General features: G+C 35.1%; 1 protein-coding gene across 1 annotated transcript in view; it reads left to right on the top strand.

Moving 5' to 3' along the window:
- Positions 1-19,403, top strand: part of EIF3H (eukaryotic translation initiation factor 3 subunit H) — a 98,650-nt gene that overhangs the window by 18,037 nt on the left and 61,210 nt on the right. The window contains exon 2 of the mRNA XM_047074124.1: positions 4,240-4,396. Coding sequence (XP_046930080.1) covers positions 4,240-4,396 — 157 coding nt within the window. The remainder of the gene's footprint in view (positions 1-4,239; positions 4,397-19,403) is intronic.

The raw sequence follows: 19,403 nt of genomic DNA, 5'->3' as shown, positions 1-19,403 counted from the left end.
AAGAGGAAGCATGACAAACAGGGTTAATTAAAAATATACCAGCACTGTTTTAGAGACAGAGGCATATGGTTTGGTTGGAGTGCAAGGAAGTGAAAGGGGGATGAGCTTGACTGAAACAGGACTTTTGTGGTAGAACATTCCCATCTTGTGGCTTGTGAGAATAGTGCTGCTAAAGATTAGAAGCTGTATTGCATTCTAGCAACTAATGGCGGTTTCCTGTTGATGCTACTTCTAGTGATCAGGGCACAAAACATTTGACATCTAACACCATTCTCTTAGAGTCTTTTTGCTGCCTGACCCTGTAACCTTACACTGAACTTTTCTACTTCTTGCACAAAACTCTGCTTCTGCAACCTAGTTACAGGGGCTTCCTCAAGAGCTGTTGCCCCTGCATTCTGTCTGTTTCAGCCTCGTTACTACAAAGTTACTCACTTATTATGAAGTAATTAAAAGTACCTTGAAATTCGAAATCCTATCTCCCCTCCCTGATTTAATAATTTTGTGTCAGAATATCTGTTTCCTCATCTGTCAAATAAATGAAGAAATATTACTGACTTCATAGAGTACTTTTAGGGATTGAGTCATTGCATGTAAGACACTGACTGGAGTGTTTGATAGAAGTGATTGATAAATGTTCAGCATTCAGTCCTTCAGTAGATCTTTTTGAGTTATCTTTTATGTGCCAGTACCTGTTTGGATGTTGAAGATGGGCGAATAAAACGTCTCTTCATTTTTATGAGAATATTTAAGAGGGGAGACCATGAGCAGAACATGGATTTTTGTGTTGTAAATACCCAAAATCTATGCAACATTTTTATTTAAACAGTAAATTCTTGTTATTTCTGTAGAATATCAAAAGCTTGTATGTAAATTTGTTACTTCTGATCAGGAATTTCCTTTTGACATCTCCTCTCAAGTTTGAATTGCAAGTCCATTACATTATTTTTTGAACTAAAGAATTGAGATTTTAGCATGTTATATAGGAAATAAGAGCATAAAATGTCAAAGTGAAAAATGAGTTAGCTTAGTTTTGATAAAAATGTTTTTTTTTTAAATTTTTGAATGCTCTCTTTTATGAGATTATATTACAATGGCAAGATGACAGATACTAGAGTTGGAAATTACTTTAGTGATCACCAAGCCTTTCCTTAAGTCTTTTCATTTTGGATAACCTTAAATGTTAGAGAGAGTTCACCCTTAAAATTTAAGTCTTGTTTCCTGATACTGTCATCTGTGGCCCTTATTTTGCCTTTCAAAGTAAGACACATCCTCTAGTGCCTCACTGTTTAGAAAGTGCTCTTTGTGATTGTCCCTGCTGTGGAGAGAGATTTGAATTTATTGAAGTAGTTCTCATCACAGGGTTTTAAGCTTTCTCTCTTACAATACCCCTTCCTGTGTACACTTACTTATGTTGATCATCTTTAGCAGGTAGTTAAACCATGTGCTTCTCCTTTCTCTCAGTTGGAAACTATTACTGTAAATTTTCTCTCTGATCATATAGAGCAGTGAATAGAATAGGTCAGTGATGCTGAAAAGAGATGATAGTTTCTCTTAGTTGGAGCACTGTACTTCTGTTGATGCTGTATGAAGTTGCATTGACTCTTTGGCCAGGCATATCAAGCTGCTGTGCTGTTTGGTTACATTGCCCTCCTATCCCCCATCCCTTTATAGTTCATTATTATTAGCGTTAAGTCAGTGTTACAGTATAAGTTATTTTTGAACTGTGATAACTCATTTTCAATTATAATAATAATTTTTTCACATCCCAGTTTTATTTGTAAAAGGAAATAAGGTTGTTTTGGCTTGGCTTCTTTGTGAAACTGCTGGGTACTTGTCAGCAACACTCCTTTTTGCACACACGAGCACCAGCTGTTTAGGAATCAGCTCTGGAGTTTGTCCAAACATCTACATTAAGCTTTGCAGTCTTCTAGCATCTCTCATTTACTTTGATTTCAACAGTGATTCAGCGATCTCATTAATAGGATTAAGTATCTACAACCTAGGCAACCTAGACAAGTTGGTAGGTGTGTTTATAACTTTTTATTAGTTCTCTTTATCCCTTCTTGGTCATCTGTGTTTCTTTTTTAAGTGTGACAATAATTGTAGCCAAGAGGTAAGTTGAATAGGAGTTAAATAGTTCTCCTTTTTTTTTTTTTTTTGATTTTTAATGTTTATTTTTGAGAGAGAGAGAGCGTGCACATGAGCAGGGGAGGGGCAGAGAGAGACACACACACATAGAATCAGCTTCAGGCTCTGAGCTGTCAGTACAGCTGGGGCTCGAACCTAGGAACCATGAGATCATGACCTGAGCCGAAGTCAGATGCTTAACCAGCTGAGCCACCCAGGAGCCCCATAGTTCTGCTTTTTTTTTTTTTTTGACAAAAATCAATAATATTGATCATTTATTACATGTCAGACCCTGTGTGAAGTATTTACTATACATTATCTCATTCTTAATGGTGTCAGTATTGCTTTGGACAGCTCCATGTTGCAAATTAGAAATCAAAGACTTAGGAAGAATAAATAGCTTTTGCAATGTGACAGCCAGTAAGTGTTGGAGCTGGAACTCCTACCCATACCTGCACGACTCTCAAAGCTCATTTTGTGCCTTTTAAGTAGAGAGGTCTTTTCTAAAGGAATGTGTAAAATTGTGCACTTTCTTCATTTCATACTCTTGAAGGTCTTAATCAGTTGAGGTTCTTCCACATTAAATTCTTTTCCCTCCTAGGGCGCCTGGGTGTCTCATTCGGTTGAGCATCTGACTTCGGCTCAGGTCATGATCTCTCGGTTTGTGAGTTTGAGCCCCACATTGGGCTCTGTGCTGACAGCTCAGAGCCTGGAGCCTGCTTCGGATTCTGTGTCTCCCTCTCTGTGTGCCCCTCCTCCACTTGTGCTCTGTCTCTATCTCTCAAAAATGAATAAATGTAAAAAAAAAAATAATAATAATAAAAAAAACCTCTTCTCGCTCCTGCTTGCGATCCTTAAGAGGTCTGGATCTTGTTGATATAGTACCTTTATGGGGTCTGTTCATCACAAAGTCTATGACTAATCCATTGTTTTAATTACTGAATTATTGCTATGAACGTAAGTCTCCTTGTGATTAAAGTTAAAATACACAGCTTTGGAGTTTGACTTGGTTTAAATCTTGGCTCTTCCACTTCTTGGATGTGTGACCTTTAGCTATTTCTATTTTTGTATTCTTATTTGTAAAGTGATTATAGTCCTTTCTCCTAACATAATTGTGGGAATTACTTTCTAGGAGTTATTATTAATGATTACTGATACTGTGAACCTTTAAATTAATTGCCTGTCTAACCTTGCATTGTTACCTCTTTATCTTTATGGAAATGTTAAAGGAGAGAGTAATGCAAGAGCCAGTATTCTATTAGAGGTTATTTGGTATATCCTTCTGGTTGAGGAAAATTAGGTAGTGTTGGAGTCTGGGTTCTCTTTGATTTTTCTGTTACCAAACAGATCCTTCTTGGATACATGTTCCCATTGTTGCTTCCCTTGACTTAATGAGATGTTTTGTTCAGGAACCATCTTGAGAATTTAAGAAATTGTCAAGGGAATGGCCTGCTTTCAGGTTTTCAGGTAATTGAGGACTTTATCTCTATGTTATTGATGGTTTTATCATCTGTATCAGGAAATTATCCTCCTGTTAACAAAAGTTAATAGGATCACTTCCTCTATAATGACCTTGAATTGAGGTGATACTGTTTGAAGCTGCTCCTGGATTCCAGACCTTTCGGAGCCATGACCTGAAGTCAAAAATGGACATTTTGGACATGTCTTCAGACTCCAGGAGTTTCAGGTGTATGTACGTTTAGATTATGTGAGCTTATTATTTGTGTCAGAGTAAGAATTGATTTGTAAGAAAATTGGTTCTATTATATAATTCTGTGTTTTTTGCAAACCTACTTGTATGGTTCATTTTTTTTACCTTGAAATAAAGGAAATAAAAACTGTAAGGATGATTTTTGAAAAAAGTTTTTTAATGTTTTTTAATTTTTGAGACAGAGAGAGACAGGGCATGAACAGGGGAGGGGCAGAGAGAGGGAGACACAGAGTCTGAAGCAGGCTCCAGGCTCTGAGCTAGCAGCACCGAGCCCGATGCGGGGTTAGAACTCACGGACCGTGAGATCATGACCTGAGCCGAAGTCGGATGCTTAACCGACTAAGCCACCCAGGTGCTCCTGTAAGGATGATTTTTCAGCTCACTTCTGTATTTTCTTATAGGTGGTATTAAAAATAATCAAACATTATCAAGAAGAAGGACAAGGAACTGAAGTGGTTCAGGGAGTGCTTTTGGGCTTGGTTGTAGAAGATCGTCTTGAAATTACCAACTGCTTTCCTTTCCCTCAACACACAGAAGATGATGCTGACTTTGATGAAGGTAAGGGTACTCATTTCAAAAATCTTTGCAGTGCACACAAATGATTTTTAACACATTTCTCATCATAACCTTTCATTATCTCTTACTGGGAGTCTATCAGGCCAGTCTAGTTCACTTGACTTCAGAGTTTCTTGAAAAAATTAGGCAAATTTGGGGCACCTGGGTGGCTCAGTCGGTTAAGCATTCAACTTCTGCTCAGGTCATGATCTCATGGTTCGAGCCCCGAATTGGTCTCTGTGCTGACAGCTCGGAGCCTGGAGCCTGCTTCGGATTCTGTGTCTCCCTCTCCCTCTGCCCGTCCCCCACTCATGCTTTTTCTCACTCAAAAATAAATAAACATTAACAGATTATGCAAATTCTTTGAAATGAGGATTTATATCAAAAGATTCATTAGTTCGGCCTTATTTGTAATTTGAGATTCCGATTTTAGTAATTTGGGTAGAAACTGTGTTGTTGTTAAACTTTCCCATTATGAAATCAGCTTGCAAATAACTTACATCGTGAAGGGCAAGGATCATCATTATGTGTCCAGTATCCATTTTCTTCTGTAGTATTTTGATTTAATGTTTGAGAAGATGAACTTAGCTATCTATTTCAGAAAGAAGATACTCCTTAAGCACTTCAGGAGTTTTTTGGGTTTTTTTTTGGTGCTACAGGTATAATAGCTTTGTTAGCAAAAGCCAGTAGTAGATAAAACTTACACCAAAGGCCAAGGTCAATAACCTGAAAGATTAAAAAAAAAATCTAGTTGAAAGTAATTTCTCACTTGTCTCAACACTCAGGGATCATTTTCTACATAACTTTTTTTTATTATGGTAAGAACAAGTAGTAAAAGTTACCATTTTGAGTATATAGAGTGTTAACTATGCGCAGGTGTCATGGAACAGATCTGTAGAACTTTTTCATCTTGGAAAAACTAAAACTCTATATTTGTTGACCAATTGCTCTTTCCCCCTTTGCCAGCCTCTGGCAACCATCCTTCTTTCTGTTTCTGAGAGTTTGACTTCTTTATATCTCATATAAGTGAAATTGGCAGTATTTGTCTTTTGGCTTTTTTGAGACTGATTTATCTCACATAACTTAATGTTCTCCAGGTTCGTGCATGTTATAGCATATGACAGGATATCATTTTTTAAGGCTGAGTAATATTCTATTGTATGTAATACCACTTTTTCCTTATCCATTCAACTGTTGATAAATAGATTGTTTCTGCGTCTTGACTTTTTTGAATAATGCTCAGCTATCTCTTCAGGGTCTTGTTTTCAGTTCTCTTGGATATATTCCCAGAAGTGGGATTTGGTGGATCATATATTAATTCTATATTTAATTTTTTGAGGAACTTCCATACTGCCTTTTAAGTGGTGACACCAGTTTACATTCTCCACCAATAGTTTGCAGGGGTTGCAACGTCTTCACATTCTCACCAACATTTGTTATTTTCTGGTTATTTATTTTTTTGATAGTGATAGCAACTGTACTAACAGATGTGAGGTGATATTGTGGTTTTGATTTTCATTTCCTTTATAGCGATGTTGAGTATCTTTTATATGCTTATTGTCTGTATGTATTCTTTGAAGAAATGTCTATTAAGGTATGTTGTCCATTTTTAAGGATTGTTGTTCAGTTGAAGAAGTTCTTTGTATATTCTGGATATTAACCCCTTATCATATGTATGATTTGCAGACATTTTCTTCCATATCATAGGTTACTTTTTACTTTTTCACTCCATTGATTTGTTTCCTTTGCTGAAGCTTTTTAGTTTGATGTAATCCATATTGTCTGTTTTTGCTTTTGTTGCTGGTACTTTTGGTATAACATCCAAGAGATTATTGTCAAGACCAATGTTAGGAAGCTCCTTCCTTATATTGTCTTCTAGGAATTTTATGCTAGTACCATTCTGCTTTGATTACTGTTGCTTTGTAATATGTTTTGAAATCAAGGTGTGTGAGGCATCCAGCTTTGTTTTTCTTTCTCAAGATTTTGGCTATTTAAGGTCCTTTGAAATTTCATATGAATTTTAGTATTTTTTTTCCTATTTCCATAAAAATACCATTGGGATTTTGGTAGGGATTACATTGAATCTGTAGGTCAGTTTGAGTAGTACATTTTAACAATATTAAATCTTCCTAGCTATGAATAAATGCCTTTCCATTTATTTGTATTGTCTTAACTTTCTTCCAACTGTTTTATAGTTATCAGTGTACAAGTTATTCCCAATTGTTTTTATTCATTTTGATGCTGTTGTGAAATTTTTAAAAAATTTCCTTTTTGTCATTTTTTTCTATGTAACTTTAAACTGATGACTTTTCACTTGGATAAAATGTTATGTAACATTTCACATACTCATGGTACCTTGAAGATATTAATAGACACCAAATATAACCTTGCTAAGGTTAGTACCTTGATATTGCAATTTGGTCGACAAAAATCCTTTTTTTCATTAAAGTAATACCTTTAGAAACCAACCAAGGCTATTTTATTCTAGGCACTTGAGTATTTGTGCAGTATGTGTCTTTTTTTTTTTTTTTTTTTTTTTTTTAAAGCTGACTGACCTTTCCGTGTTTCATCTGAACTACTATAAAATACTGGATTACGGTTGGAGATTCTCTGCAGTAGTAGATATCTCAGTTCCTCTCTTTACCAGCATATCTGGAGGGTGCTTAATTACATTGCAGTCATAACTTTTTATTTTTTTATTTTTAATTATGTTTATTTATTTATTTAGAGAGAGAGAGAGAGAGAGAATGCACGTGCATGCAAACTCCAGGGAGGGGCAGAGAGAGAGGAGGGAGAGAATCCCAAGCAGACTCTGAGTTGTCATTATGGAGCCCGATTTGGGGCTTGAACCCATGAACCATGAGATCGTGGCCTGAATTAAGATCAAGAGTTGGATGTTTAACTAACTGAGTCACCCAGGCTCTCCTACAATAATAACTCTTTTAGAGCTGGAAGACCACGGGAGAAGACAAAAGGATTGTTAACATAGTTTTTTTTGGTTTGCAAGTGAGGAGTCTGAGAGGTTCACTTGAAGTGACATACTCGAGTTACTGTGTTAGTGGCACAATTGGGAATAGAATCCATTCCTGCAGAGTTTATATTGTCACATAGTTTTCTCAGGTAATTTATTTTGTCTTATAAAATTCTCAGTTTTATGTGCAAGGAATAATCAGGGCAATTATGGTAGATGAACAAAGCAAAATATGTTATTAATTTTAGATCTTGATCATTGGATGCTGACTTCTCTTATGGGCTTTCAGGTAATTGACCAATATGCTATTTCATTAATATGTACTTTAAGAAGCTCATTAAAAGTTATGTTAACAACCTGGAGATAAGAAATTTCAATTTAGCGTCAAATAATAAAAAATTTGTTGGGAATTGTGTGCTGTGTACTGTATGTACATTGCTTGTAATTAGTTGTTACTCTGCACATTTGAAGGTTTTATCAGTCTCCTTTTCTAAATTAGGAAACTGATGCTCAGTAAGACAAAGAACTTGTCCAAAATCATTTAACTGGGAATTTATAGAATAGGGATTGAAATCTTTGGCTGTCTGGTTCCAAGTCTCATGATTTTCCTGCTATATGTTGTTGCTTTTGGACACTTAGTGAAGTGGAAGCCAGTGATTAAAAGGGTGTAGAGTGGGGAGCATCATTACTTTATGTCTGAAATCTGCTTTTTGGATAAAACAATTAAATTTGTTTTTCTTGATTTATCTTTAGAAGCTGGTAGGATTTGCCATTTTTCTTATATGTACGAAAAGTCTTAAGATAATACTTTATATTTCTGCCTAGCCTTGTATAGGCAGTCTTGAATTTTAGGTTCTCTCACATAATTCATTTAATTTTCTGAATACGCATTAGTATGTAGTCACCATTAGATTTTTATCATACCTAGATACAAGCTAAGTTTTTTCATTATATGGATGTGTCTTGGAATAGAATTGTCCTGAGTATTGATTATTTTAAATCTTTAAATCTTTCTAAACATCCATTGTTTTGCTTCTGTTGTTGTTATTTTTTGCCTACTAAAACTAATATCTAGGGAAAGATCTTTTCTTCTGTCCTTCACCCTTTGGAAGTAAAGTACTCACAAAATATTTCATAATTTTAATGGTTACATATTTTGAGTTGCTTAGGTGTTTGTTTCTGTGTTTTTATTTGGTGCCTTATGTAAAGTGGAGAGTTTTAATCTGTGGTCTAATGTGAAATGTTTTAAATTAGGGGCTGGCAAGCTACAATCTGTGGGCCTGCTTTTGCATGTAAAGTTTTATTGGAACACTGCCATGCCCATTCATTTATGTATTTTCTTCTGTGGCTGTGTTCCTGCTACAGTGGCGTAGTTGTGACAGAGACCATATGGGCACCAAACCTGAATTTTTTTTTAAACTGTTTGGCCCCTTAAGAAAGTCTGACCACTTCCTTCATACACACACACACACACACACAAATATATAGTCATTCATATACGTGTGTATATATGTACATATACACACACATGTGCATCATATATGAATATATAGTCGCATATATTCATACATATGTATATGTATACATATATACACACATACATATACACACATACTTTTTTGTTATTTTTTTCTGTCATAAGGTTAAAGAATAAGGTAGTAAATAGTACTCTCTTTTCATCATAAATAGATGACTTTTTTTTGTTGCTTATTCCTTCTAGATACTGCTCTTAACATTGACTCTTAAGTCTAGAATGTATTATGAGCACTGTAATAAAAACGTTGATGGGGTGCCTGGGTGGCTCAGTTGGTTAGGTGGCTGACTTCAGCTCAGGTCATGATCTCATGGTTCATGGGTTCAAGCCCTGTGTCGGGCTCTGTGCTGACAGCTCGGAGCCTGGAGCCTGCTTTGGAATCTGTGACTCCCCACCTCTCTCTGTCCCCTTCCCAGCTCATGCTCTGTCTCTCAAAAAATAAATAAACGTTAAAAAAATAAAACAAACAAACGTTGATATTATTAGGTATTTGTTTGTGCATCTGGAAAGTATCAGAAAATGTAGTGTTTCCTTTATTTTAACGCAGAGTACTCCCCCCGCCATACCGAGCTCTTGGTGTTTAGGGGAACTGTGTATAGATACTGGGAAGAAAGACATTCAGTTCACGGTTGTAGACTTGTGAATCAGGTACAGGTTTCCACGAAAGTGGAGTGTTTCTGTGAAACATTTGTCACAAAACGAAGAAGCAGTTACCATTAATTTATATGGAAAAAATTTTGAGCATTCCCAGACCCCAAAAATAACTTCTCTTAGGCTTTTCTGATACCTGTATCAGAAAAGGCTTTTCTGATCTGTATCCTTGCTAATGGATACACAGAATAAATGAAGATGAAGCACAGATGCTCACACAGTTCTAAGCCATGGCGACTTGGTGCTTGGGGAGGATTGGCGGGGCCACTCTCACTGCTTGCCTTGTATGCTGCCTCTAACAGTTCACTGCGAAACAAATACTGAAAGTTGTTTTCACTTTTCGCCATTTTCTGTAAAAGTGGAAATTCTCTTTGGATTTCTTTCATTCAGTCTTTTGTAAAAGTGCAGTGGTGTACTGTCTGGAACTGTGAACTTCCAAAAGCAGGGTATGCCGGTATTATGGAAAGGTAATGAATGGTATGAGGCCAGAAAACTTGGGTGGGAACCTCAGCTCTGTAGAGATCTGTGTGATGCTGAGTGACTTTAGTTCTGAACTAGTTTTTTCCTGACTGTGTACTATCTTTTAGCACATATTAATTGCTCACTTATTGAGTACTAGAAACATAGCTGAAGGATAATTTCTTTATGAGATTATGAGATTAATGCCACCTTGGATTATGTTAAAGTAGCATGATTCAAAACCAAGAAAACTTGTGGCATGAAGTTTTTCTTTTTTGTTTCTTTCCATGAATTCACCTTTTTTTTTTCACATGTGATAACTTTTCCTTTAAGTGGCTTAAATCTTGATATACTTTTATATTACAGGATTAACTTTCTAGTTAAAAGTGAGGTAACTCACTCTCACCAGAGAACATAAGCTTTTTAAAAATTGAGTGGAAAGGCTCATATTAAAATTCCCATTAGGGGGCACTATTATCAAGCTTAGGAGAACTGGAGACTAATTTGTTTTCTTAGACATGCAACCCGAGGCTTGCTAAAAGGGAAAAATATTTTCATCTGATAAGATTCAGATACTGTTTTATACAACCGAATTCCTTAAATATGTTATAAAGTGCACTGAATTAAACACAGATCCAATAACTCACTGTCTTGTTTTTCAGCCGACTAAATCAGTTTAATATTGCAGGTGATATAAGAAGCTTACTTTTTTTCTGCTTCAGAGCCAAATCCATAATTTTCATATTTGGAGTGGACAGATTTTTTATTTTGCTCTCTTTAAGTCCAAAGGATGATCCTTGGACTTCAAATAAGTTTCTTTCAAAAGCAAAGCATGAAGACTGTGTTGTACTACTAAAATGCAGTTAGGGGAATGAAATGATGCCTAATTTACTCAGATAGTATGAACATGTGCAGCCTGCATAATTTCTGAAGTAATTCCACACATTGACGTGATATTATATACACACAGATAGCTTATGGCTTTTTTGTTCATTTTCAGGTACTTGAAAATTATTTTTTATTACTCATGTTTGGTGTTAGAGCAAGAAATATTGCTTTAGACTGTTACACATAATTATTTTGTTATCATTAGCCTCCAAAAGAAAAGCAGTGGTGTAGAGTATTAAACAGACTTTTCAAAGGCTAAATAGGAATTGGCAAAAATGTAATTACAGTAAAATGCATTGGGAATAATTTTTCACTGCATAGGTAATATTTTTGTACCACTGGGTTCAGAGAGAGTAGGTTTTGTCTAACTACATTATTTGCAACACTTTCCACATAACTAAACCATAGTTTGCATTGGAGAAAATCTCTGTTTAATCACTTGCTTCCTGAACTCTCACCTTCCTTCTCTTTCTTCTTAGTTTGCCTGCAGCCCACACCCAGGGCAAAACTGCTTGAAACGTCCTCCATAATTACTGTTTTGGCTTTGTATTGCTTTTGAGTTCAGGGAAGAGTTGAGTCAGGGTAGAAAAAAACTTTCATCTTTTTTTTTTTTTTTTTAAATAAGATGGGGACATTGTGTGACAAGACTGATATTTATTATTTTGTATTATCTTCTGTCTGTGTGAATAATCAGTGATCATTGTGATCTGTTCGACAGATTCATTTTTTAAGAAACCCTATTTCTTTTACTGCATTTTTCCTAAGGAGCTTTCCTTGGTGCAGATCTGGGAAATATATACAGACAGTTTTGGAGGGTGTTTTGAAACTTATTGGAGAAGTAGGAGCATGTTTACTTCGTGACCTCAAATCATTAAGAGGTATAAAATGTTTCAAATATCTCAGGAAAAAAATTAGCTCTTAGTAATTCATTTCAGCATTTATTGAGCAAATTACATTGAATGGTTGGTGGAAAAGATCCAAAGATAGGAAATCCTGGTTACTGCTTTGAAAGATTTTAAGTGGGAGAGAAATATGTAAAGAATTGTGAAACAGAATTGATGAGTCTAGAGTGAGGAACGACAAAAAGTGATGGGAACACTCAGATATGAGCTACTAATTCCTTTTGGGGGATGACTTAACAGGAGAGGTGAAGTTTGATTTTGTAGATGGGTGTTGCTTGTATTTTAAGTAATTTTTAAGGAAGTTAATGTCTTGTGAATTTGTTCTAATTATTGACATTTCTGGGCCCTCATAAATAACACAAGCATCTCTAGAAATAAGGAACAAATTATTTAGTAAGTATTCAGCTTGGCATCTTTATTGTTCAGTGACAGTTATGTTGCTTGACAATATTTTTCAAATTTTGTTGCTGATTCTATATCCAGGTATAGAAGCTGTTTTTGACATCTAGACTCTTCTGATACGTAAAGGATGCCTGATGATAATTTCGTGCCATGTTTATAGAAATCTGGGACCCATGCTGCACTTAGCTCTGTTTAAAATAATAAATGTTTAAATATGCTATTTAATGAATTTTAAATATTTAATAAAAACATTTCATGTATGTTTCATTTTAAATGAAACTAGGTATAGGTAGGTAACTAGAGAGAATCTATACACTGAATTATGATATAATTCTCCTGGGTACTCATCTCTTTGTTGTTATTCATGGTAGTATTTTGAAAATGTTAAACCATTCACATTTAATGGCTTATCACTGAATCTTCAGGGCAATGAACTTTAGGTTATTGCTTGCTTAAATTAATTTGATTGCTCAGAAAGCCTATGGTTTGTGATTTGAAACTAACTTGAGAATCTTACTTTATAGGTTTAGTCTTTGGTTTACTAAAGTGATTAGAATATGAGCCATACAATCCAGATATGAAGCCTCAATTCCAGTGTTTTTATGCCCTTTTTGTTCTTTTCGTTTGGACATTTCAAGATATTAAATATAAGAGGATAAAGTCTAGCTTCATTTTAAAAGTTTGACGAAATTTTGTTCATTTGTTTAATGTTTCAAAATTTAGGTTTTTTTCCCTTTTAAATGAGTTGAGGAACTCTTACGTATGGAAGGATATATACTATTGAAAATGTGGTCAAGGTAAAAGATTTTTCTGCTTAAAGAAATTAAAGTGCTTTACACTATACCCTCCCTTGGTCCCTAAAGTGTAAGTGCTATGGTTTGGAAAGGAGCCAAGTAAAACGTGTTCAAATTTTGTGCAGACTTAAAGTAATACTTTAAGATTTGAAAATTACAGGTGGATACAGTACTTAAATAGTATTTAAAATTCCTAAGTTTCCCAAGTCTAAAAGTGTAATCCTTAAATTACTATTCCCAGTGGTTTACATTTTAATTAAATAAGAATTGTCTTACTTTTGAACCCAGCAACTTTAGGTATAGATATTTGAATTTATTACTGAACTTTAAGGTAGTAACCATTAAAAATGAACTGTTTGGGCACTAATTAAAATGTCAAAAATCTACAGTTACAGTGTGTAACCAAAGATCCTTGCTCTTTCTATTTTTCCAAAAATTATCCTAAGCAACACAGTTCAGGCTTGCTTCCTATCTTGCCCAGAAGTGCTAACTAGCTTCTGGCCCCAATTAAATATATTATGCCTGATTTGCAAGTTTTATAGAATGATAGATTAATTATAATTAGATTTGATGTTTTGGTGCTAATGCTGAGTTTTCCAAACTGCCCTTTATATCAGAAGAGTGGTATCGTCATCATGCCGTGCTCTGTTTTACGTTTATCTGTGTAGGTGAAATTTTCATAATTTTCATACACCTTGAAACTTTTACTCTTCATGACTTACGTTATTACCACTTTCAGAGTGGTGTTTTCCTACCTTTATCTATTCCCACCTTGAGGGTTATTTGCTGCTGCTTTTTTTTTTAAAGTAGTAATTTTCACTGAGTGCATTTTAGATGCTTTCTGATATATTTGAAAACAAAGGTAATCTTTATTTTGGCGTAAGTAACCATAATAGTATAAGTTTATAATGCAACCCTACATTTCCCCACTACCCTCACTCCCAGACACATTCACCCTTTGTTTTCTCTAATGTCGAACCTACAGACATTTTATTATACCGTATAGACAACCTTTCTTCCCTGCTTGATTGGTGAGAAGATCACAAAATTATTCCAGTGGTCTTTGCAGAAATATATCTGTCAAATGCCTGTTTTGTAGAATTGGACAGTGCTGACCTCAAAGAGGAAGTTTTTGATGGCAGGACCCCTCCACTAGCAGCAGTGGCTGTGGGAGTCCGGCAGCACAGAGGCGTAGGTGGGGCTCTTTGGGCTTGCAGCAGCCTGCCGAGGAGAACCCAGCAGGCAGCAGCAGCCGCGTCCGCAAGCCCCTGGGGCTTCCAGGCTCCTCTGCTCTCACTTTACCTTCTCCTTTATATGTCTTTATCCCTTTGTTATTCATTCATCAAATCAGTATTGCGTTGGGAACTATGTGCCAGGCAGGTCCGCTGGCTGTTGTGTACTTCTGCTAAGGATGTTTTCTGAAGTGATCATTGTTTAAAGAATTTAACTATTCTAAGCAGTATGTTTGACTTGAAGCATGGGAAGATTTGTTAGCACGTTATTTTAGGGAATTGGATTATTAGTATAAAGTCTAGATTATGTTACTATTCAGGTGAAAGTATCCAGAAGATATTTTTGTGTAGTTGGAGAATGACTTGGGTTTACAAGTATGTATCTGCAAATCTGTACATCCCCAAGTTTGCAACTCAGAGATTCTGTTGCTTTGTTACAGTAATTTTGTTCCTCAAAATGTATAAGTCATCATGTATTTTTTACTTTCATAGTGGAAATATATATATATATATTTTAAATCTCAGTAGTGACTCCCAAGATTTTAGATGAAAGTTTTTCTGTCAATAATTTTAATCTATAAATAAATGTATGTGGTTTTAAAAGTCTGTTACCGAGACTCCTTTGGTAATGTGAGTTACTTCTCCTTAGTTTTAAAATTTCTTCTTCTCCTATCACTCCCATCACCACTCCTGTCCTGAAAATATAGTAAGTTAAGACAAAACACTAAAAAAATTTAGTACTAGAAGAGAGTGAAAGGCTTTATGAAGAGAATTAACCATTTTCTGTGATGATCACAGGAGGAATGGGATGGTGTGGACATAATGTGAAATATTAAGATCGCTGTAAGCCGTATCTGGGTTGTTTCTGTGCTCCTTTAGGAGATATTTGACATAACAGTGAGACTATGTTGTTTTGTCAGAATCCAGGCTTGAATTTCTTTCGAATTGTCTGTTTGTCCTGTTGGGAGCCTGGTAAAAAATTATGTAGCCAGTTTCACATATGTGGAAATGATGTGTGCACACATAAATACCATTATAGTCTTAGTTGAGAATTCCTAAAATCATTTATAGACAGATCTTGCAAACTTTTTTTCTTTGTTTGGGGATAAAAGGGGATAAAAGGGCATAAAAAGAAGGACATTTAGACTGAGTTCTGGCTAAAGTTTTGGTAAAGTTCTGGCTTACTACTAATTGAAGTCATGGGTCTCTCTAGCCTCAGTTTTCCCATTTGCAGAGTGGATCACAACAGGAACTTTTGTAATTCTTTTAACAGATGAGAAACTGACACTCAGACCCAACTCTAAAATTAGTGGCAAATTCAGAACTAGAAACCCCAAAATGAAATGTGTAACCCGCTGCAATTTGGGAGTGTTGTCAGTAATCTGAGTATTTTGTCAAAATTACTATGAATGAATGATATAGGTGCCTGCAATTGTGACTTGTAAGCATGATGTATTTACTTAAAAGTTTACTTCTTGGTGTTATCAGTTAATGTTAACACTACTGGAATCAAATGATTGTTGAATTTAACACTGAACATCAGAGTTTCCCAAGTTTGTGTTCGTATACTCGGTATTAAATAAAAATAAAGGACAATTCTAATCTTCAGGTCAACAGAAAGTTAATGGTGGTTTGATATATCCACTCAGCTCGGACACTGGAAACCCATTTAAATACTGAAAGTACAACTTCTAATATTTTGTTACATGGAATGAAGAAAGTAAGTATAGATTAATCTGGGTAGATTAAGGGACGCAAATGTGTTCTTATGAAATGCCACTGAATGCAGTTACAAACAATAGGTTGAATAGATAGTTTAATTTGACTTAGGAAATCAGTGTTGACTGACACAGGAAAACTTTCTAGAATACATTGCTTCTTTGCAGATGACTTAAACAGACAGGAGTGATAAAGACTGTCATGTGAATTTCCTTCTTTACTGAGTACACAGCATTGTTAAGTGGTATATTGTGCGATGTTTCCAATCTGCTGTAACTGCCATCTGCACAAGCGGAATGAAAGACAAGAGAACATGGAAAGGAAATGGATCAGTTAGTTGTAAGGAATCTGTGTGAACGCTGGGTGCCACTCATGAAACACTGAGCAGTTAGTGGTTTTCCTTTGTAACCAGTGCAACTAGCTGTCTGTAAACTGGAGTTGTGCACCACGTGCAGCTCTCACAGTTCACCTTTTGGATGTCCTGGTGTGCACCTGTGGTTGAGAGCAACTAGGAAATCCAGGGACTGTAACTGTGCTCATGCTACCCTTTTCTTATTCTTTATCTTTGGATGTAATCTTTTTGCTGCTTTGGTGTTTGGTACCACTGTTGAGGTAGATGTAATAATCCTAGAATGTTTACTGTACCTAAATGGAATTTTTTTAGAAACAAATTATGCTATAAGACATGTTTCCTGAGAAACATTTAAGTACTTTTGAAAAAAGTAAGACCTGTAGATAAGAAAACAGCTTCAAAATCTTACAAGTTATAAGCAACAGAGAACCATGTGAATGATGGAGAGGTTTTGTATGGGTGAGAGGAACTGACTGGTAGATCTAACCTGTGTGCCTATGTAAGTGGATAAATCTCTTATTTGAATCTGAGGTTTATAACTTGTAAACAGTTCTTTTTATGTCTGTATGGTTACCTTTTTGATGTAAACATGTGAGCTCTTATAGTTAGTTATGAGTCATCTGGTACCTACTTAGGAATTAACATATACTTATATAGATGACTAATAATACAAAGCCACCGTGGTTTCTGTGGTTCTGTGGAACCAACCATGGTTCCAGTTCTAAAACATTTAAAATGAGACTGCTGTCTCTTTTTAAATTTTTTTGGACAAAGAGTTGTCTTATCAGAAAACTGCAGTAACTTAAGCAGATCCATAACTGGGGGGGATTAATAACAGAAAGTTTTTGTTGACACCAGGAAGTAGATTAAATAGTGCAATTGTGGTAATGAGTACCATATATGATAAGCCTGAGCCACCTGGGTTTTATTAGGCTGCTTGATACTTTGATCACAATATTATTTCAAGGCTTGTCTATTTAAATTGCTAAGGTTTCTTGTCATCTTTGTGATTTAGACCATAATTTCTTTCACTGTGAAGAGATTTTTTTTTTTTTTTTTTAAAGAAAGACTACTCAAGCCAAAATTGTAGGGAAGTGCAAGTTCAACAGCTAAGCAAGCTATAGAATGAGAAAACCTGTTAAACATAAGATTAAAAGCTTAAAAGTATAGCAGTTGAATATCAGGTTCATCTGACCTTGCTTTTCTTTAGCTTTTTGCTTGGATCATAATTACACTTTTGTTTATCATATATGGTAGTGGAGTATTATAAGGACATTTGGCATAATTCAATTAATTATTGTTTGGTATAAATATGTGCATTTAAAATACATGTTTCATGCTTTGAGAATGTGGTACTGCTATCGGTTTTCCTTAGATGATAGTAAGTGGTTTTGATGAACATCTTTGAGAATTTATGGAAAGATTTTAACTACTTCACCCAAATGAATGAATTATATAATAATCACAGAATTTAATTTGTTTGATAAATTATCTTGTTTTGTCTTTGAACTTGAAATTTTAAACTTTATAGTCTGATACAGATGAAAGAAATTTTTCGTCATCACAATCAACAGACTTTCCATCTACTAATTTTCTTTACCATAGAAATAGTCTTTCATAGGTATTTAGTGGTATCTTTCTTTTGTATTTAAGCAAATATTTTGGCTTGGGAAAATAAATACTCATTTTGACTAGTAAAGGGAAAGGACAGGGATGATACAGTAATTTAAGATATTGTTGTTCTTAGCTTCATATAGAAAAATAATTATTAAGTACCATTTTGGAAATTTACATTTAAAATGCTTTATACGTGTATTCATTAATTTTCACTGTTTGCTTTTTGAATACTCTTAAAACTGTTGTAATTTGGCTTGAAGTTTCCATGTCCCAGTGTAACTTTTAAGCCTGGCTAAGGGCACTTAAGAATATAATGGTCTTCTTTTAATATATCTGATTTGCCTTTGGCGGTGAAAGGAGTATATGGAAGTGGCAATTAACAGCCTTTTTCTTTTCCTTGATAAGACAAAGGAGCAAAGTATTAAAAATAGGAAAAAGATGTGAACGTAGGAAGAGTTGCTTACCAGGAGTTTGTAACATTCTTATTTTTGGAAAATAAGGGAGGTACTTGTAAGTTTTAAGGATATGTGACTCATTGATTTGGGAAAGGTGAACTCATATAAGAAGCAGAGAGGCAGGAACAGGCATGTGATAACAGGCTTAGAAAAATGAGAAGGTCTGTCAATTAGAGCAAAAACTTATTTCAGGGCAATAGTATGAAATAATAGATAGGGTCAGATTATGAAAGACTGAATGCTTGAAAAAGAAGCATAGACATGAAGCAGCTGTTACTCATTCTAGGTTCCCCAGCAGAGGTATTTTAGTATAAAATCAATATTTTATGGCTTGAGGCAGGAAAAACAGATGGATAATGAGGGTTTGAATGAAATATGGGCAGTAGCAGTAAGAATGGAAAAGTGAATACTAAAGAGATGGAAGAAATGGCAAATGATTGAGATCAAGGGTATATACACATTTTGAGGATTTGACTTCAGGTACCAAATAACTTTAATATCTGACATATTCTAGAACTAAATTTCTTATCGTCATCCCTTTCCTTCTTGCATAGTTTGTAAAAAGCACTAGTTCTGTGATAATGGTACGTTTGACAGAGCAGATGGGTATAGTAAATGTAAGCCATTGTTAGCCAGCAGGGGGATTTCTGCTCTTATTATAATTATTATTGCTATATTTAACATTACTAAAATATTAAATAAGATTTTTCAATTGAGAGAGTTGTTTGGTCCATTTTGAAAGTACATACATTGTTTGGAGTATAGTCAGTGTGAGATAAATGTGAAATGATAATTTTAGTTCTGTCTTAATGTAACCTTAACCAACATGAGTTTGCTCTTTAGTGAGTCACAGGTAAAAACTACACCAGGTGGAGTTGTCGCACAAAGGAAACTTTATTTGCGTCAAATAAGGAGATCACGGGGAATAACTTTCAAAGTCATGACTCCCTGAGCAAGGGTGAATGGGTTCGTTTTATTTAGGATTAGGATGAATATTTAGATAAAGAATCCTTGCCATCATATGTAGAGATGGG

This window comes from Lynx rufus, unplaced genomic scaffold (assembly GCF_022079265.1).
Source record: "Lynx rufus isolate CCGP_SWC_20201006 ecotype Redwood Valley unplaced genomic scaffold, mLynRuf1.p SCAF_12, whole genome shotgun sequence".
Classification (NCBI taxonomy): Eukaryota; Metazoa; Chordata; class Mammalia; order Carnivora; family Felidae; genus Lynx; species Lynx rufus.
Note: the sequence above shows the minus strand (reverse complement) of the source record. Positions and strands in the feature narration are given on the sequence as shown.